Here is a 3354-nt window from a genome sequence, read left to right on the forward strand (position 1 = left end):
TAAAACCCGCTTGGCTCCTTTCCAAGCGGATACCCCCTGTGGACGCTGCCCTAGCCCAGGCAGGTGAGCCTCGGGCTAGCAGATGGTGACCAGACTTCAGCGGGAAGTGAGTGGCCAAGGGCGCTGGAGGGTTCCAGACGTACAGCGGTTAAGTCAGGCAGCTCGGGCCAGGAACGCCCTAGGGCTCCAGCCGCCTTCTGATCTCAGCGACAAGCTTTTCTCTTGGGATATCAACCTACAAAGCAAACGGAGAGGAGGAGGAGGTTGCAGCACTGGAACCCTGAGCAGAGCACGGTTCGACCTGGCCCTAAGGACTTGCTGTGGATACCAACGCAGTTTGTGACTGCTTTTCTGGACCCAACAGACCTGTGCTACAGCTCCCCAAAGGAACAACGTCACCGAGGGAAAACCCGGAGCCTTTCAGTAATCTCTAGATTTTGGAAGCACTTTTGAAATCTGGTGTAAAAAGGCATTCTCACCTCCTTTCTTGTTGCGACATCTCGTAGCTTGACGACTCCATCTGTCAGCTCTTGCTCTCCTACAATGGCAGCAAGGGGGATCCCCGTGTCCTCGCAATACTGCAGCTGCTTCAGCAGTTTAGGATCCTTCTTGTACAGCATCTCTGCCTAGGAGGGAGTGGAAAAGGTGAATCATTAATGCAAAATTTGCTCTGATGGATCTTGGAGCAAAACAGCCAGCACCAAAACCCCACAGAAAACTCTGCCTCATCATTCCTGTAGCAAGCAGTTGCCTCTAGTGCTCTCAGCTGTTCTCCTACCCTGCCTGCTAGATCTCAGACAGGCCCAGATCCTGAAGGGACACACAACTAATGGAGCTGGTCTTGCCGTGCTACAGCTCCCTTCAGGCTCTCCCTCCCTCACCCACACCAGTGCCAAGCCCAAGTCCTTACTTTACCTTGATCCCTGCGTCCCACAGCTCGGAGATGAGCTTCAGTCTCGCAGCAAGTAAGTGTTTCTGAGGTGTAGCCACCAGCACTTGTGTCTCAGTCGTTCGAACTTTCTCCCCAGAAGCCTGCAGGGACAGACACACTTGTGAGAGTGACTGGCTCCGAGGGAATCTGCAGCTCGCAACAGAAGCTCATCTCACCTTGTCTTCAGACCTTAACTTAGCTCCCCAAAACAAGTATACTCAAAAGCTAACCATCACCATTCAGCGAATGTTACTGAGCAAGGCTAACCTTCCAGAAGCAAAAAGAGTGCACAGATAAGACAACCTGGGCACATTTAATGAGTCCCCCAGAGAATCTGCATTGTGACACGTTACTTAATTGTGTGCTGCTGTTCCTGTGGGACTTTGGCCTTACTACCTCCCTCCCGGCTGGACAGCTTTCCAATTTTGGAAAATTGGAAAAAATTTGTACCTTTAATTCTTCAGGTACAAACATATTGCCACAGCCTCACTTGCTGTGAATCACAAGCTCAGAACTAAAGGCAGAGTGATGAATTTCCTCACAGGCTTTCGTAGGGTGCTCATTACAGAGTGAGTGCCACAGCTGTTACCAAATTCATCACTTCACAATCCCCAAGACAGAAAACTTCACAGACAAGAGCAAAGTGACCGGGGCACAAAGTTCAGAGCCAGGACCAGAGCTCAGGGCCTGTCTCTAATGCTTCCTTGGCGTCTGCTATGAAACGCTGCCCTCAGCTGCCCAGGCCTGCATCCTGATGGGCTGCAGAAAAGGGCTCTGTCTTCTGTGCATGGACATTCAGGCATGAGAGGAGCCACCCTCTCCCCCAAAATTCTTTCCCCTCGAACACTGTGGAGGAGTTGTAGAGCTCTGTAATAAATGATAGTTGGCCTAGAGCCCTCCCCCATGCACCGCCTGCAGCACCTACCTTCACTCTCTGCTCTAGGATGGAGAAGATCCGCTCGATCCCAATGCTGACCCCCACGCAGGGCACCTTCCGTCCCTTGGGATCAAACATCCCCACCAGCCCGTCGTAGCGACCGCCTCCAGCCACGCTCCCAACGCTGACTGACTCCTCCACATGGTCGTTCTCCTGCTGCAGCAGGACAGCCTCAAAGATCACCCCCGTGTAATAGTCCAGACCCCGCGCCAGGCTCAGGTCGAAAGAGATCTGTAGGACACAAGGGAAGCCCCGTCACTGGGCGCACTCGGGGGGCCCAGGCTGCCCAGCCACGAGGGCAGCACCCCCTCCTGCCTCTGCACCTCCTCACCTTCCCTGTGATGCCAAACAGGGTCAGGTACTCAAACAGCAGCTTCATGTCCCCCAGCCCCTCCTTGGCCAGCTTGTTCTGGGACAACTTTGGGTCCTGGAGAAGCCGCTCGATCAGGTCCAGGCCACCTGTGGGAACGAGCCACGCCTCAGGTCTGCCAGTGCAGCAGCACCCGCAACGATGGGCCCGGCCAGCCGTGTATGTGCCTTGCACCCCTCCATCGCTGGCCCTGCCTGCCCGGCCTGGCAGAACAAGGCCAAGGGCTCGACCCCACTGTGCTCACCGTGAAGCTGGACATACTCCCCGATGTGATCTGCAGCCTCGGGAGAGAGCCCCTTCTCTCCTACCATCTCGCTCCTCACTTCTTCCCAAGGCATCTGCAACGGGAGAGAAGAACATCTTGTTGCTGCAGGACGTTCTCATCACTCGCTGTCTCCACCAGCCGACGTATTCACAACATGTGTGGGAAGACAGCAGTCAGCAATCTCATGAATGATCCGCGTCTCTCTCACGGGAATTGTTAACAGAAACCACTGGAAACACCAGGCTTTATTCTTAACCACGACCAAGAGCTCCCCAAATCCTTTACAAACACCAATGGCTTGGCTGCTGTGAACCTCTTTATGATGAGAACAGCCACGAGACTGCCCAGCCTGAGGCATCCACCCCTGAGACTGGAAGCGATCTCCCCACGAGCACAACGCTCACCTTGTCCAGCTTGTCCACGGTAGAGCACGTAGTTATGAACTTGCTCTCTGGGATGCCGCAGACGGCAAACACACCATTCAAAATCCGTCGATCATTGACCTGGGGGTGGCAGAGGCACGCTTAGCTCGGGGGAGATGCCCTCGCCGCCATTTCTTCTTGCCCCAGAGGTGCAGGAAGCTGCAGCTGTTGGCGTTTCCTCGTGCCTTTTCACCGGCGCCTCAATCCCACGGGAAGGGAACGCGCAGAGGTACGAAAACCACTCGGCTCTGATCTCACCTTAATGAGAAAGTCCCCGAGCTGGAGGTCACTCAGGATCTCGTGCACGATCTTCAGGCACTCGGCATCGGGAATCATCGGGTCGAACTGGCCGGCAATGTCAAAATCCTGGGGGCAGAAGAGGCGGCAGAGGCTGGTCGCACAGGACAGGGGGCTCTGGGCCCCCCCGCG

The 3354-nt window shown here is 55.2% G+C and overlaps 1 protein-coding gene across 1 annotated transcript in view; it reads right to left on the bottom strand.

The window, feature by feature from the left end:
• Window positions 1-24: 24 nt before the first annotated feature.
• LOC103921600 (histidine--tRNA ligase, cytoplasmic-like) overlaps window positions 25-3354 on the bottom strand; it is a 3624-nt gene continuing 294 nt past the window's right edge. Inside the window, exons 2-9 of the mRNA XM_009329592.1 lie at window positions 3184-3291; window positions 2908-3006; window positions 2483-2576; window positions 2200-2327; window positions 1857-2099; window positions 916-1032; window positions 480-626; window positions 25-235 (exon numbers count right to left, since the gene is read on the bottom strand). Coding sequence (XP_009327867.1) covers window positions 179-235; window positions 480-626; window positions 916-1032; window positions 1857-2099; window positions 2200-2327; window positions 2483-2576; window positions 2908-3006; window positions 3184-3291 — 993 coding nt within the window. The 3' untranslated portion in view covers window positions 25-178. The remainder of the gene's footprint in view (window positions 236-479; window positions 627-915; window positions 1033-1856; window positions 2100-2199; window positions 2328-2482; window positions 2577-2907; window positions 3007-3183; window positions 3292-3354) is intronic.

Source organism: Pygoscelis adeliae, unplaced genomic scaffold (genome assembly GCF_000699105.1).
Source record: "Pygoscelis adeliae isolate BGI_AS28 unplaced genomic scaffold, ASM69910v1 Scaffold288, whole genome shotgun sequence".
Taxonomy (NCBI): domain Eukaryota; kingdom Metazoa; phylum Chordata; class Aves; order Sphenisciformes; family Spheniscidae; genus Pygoscelis; species Pygoscelis adeliae.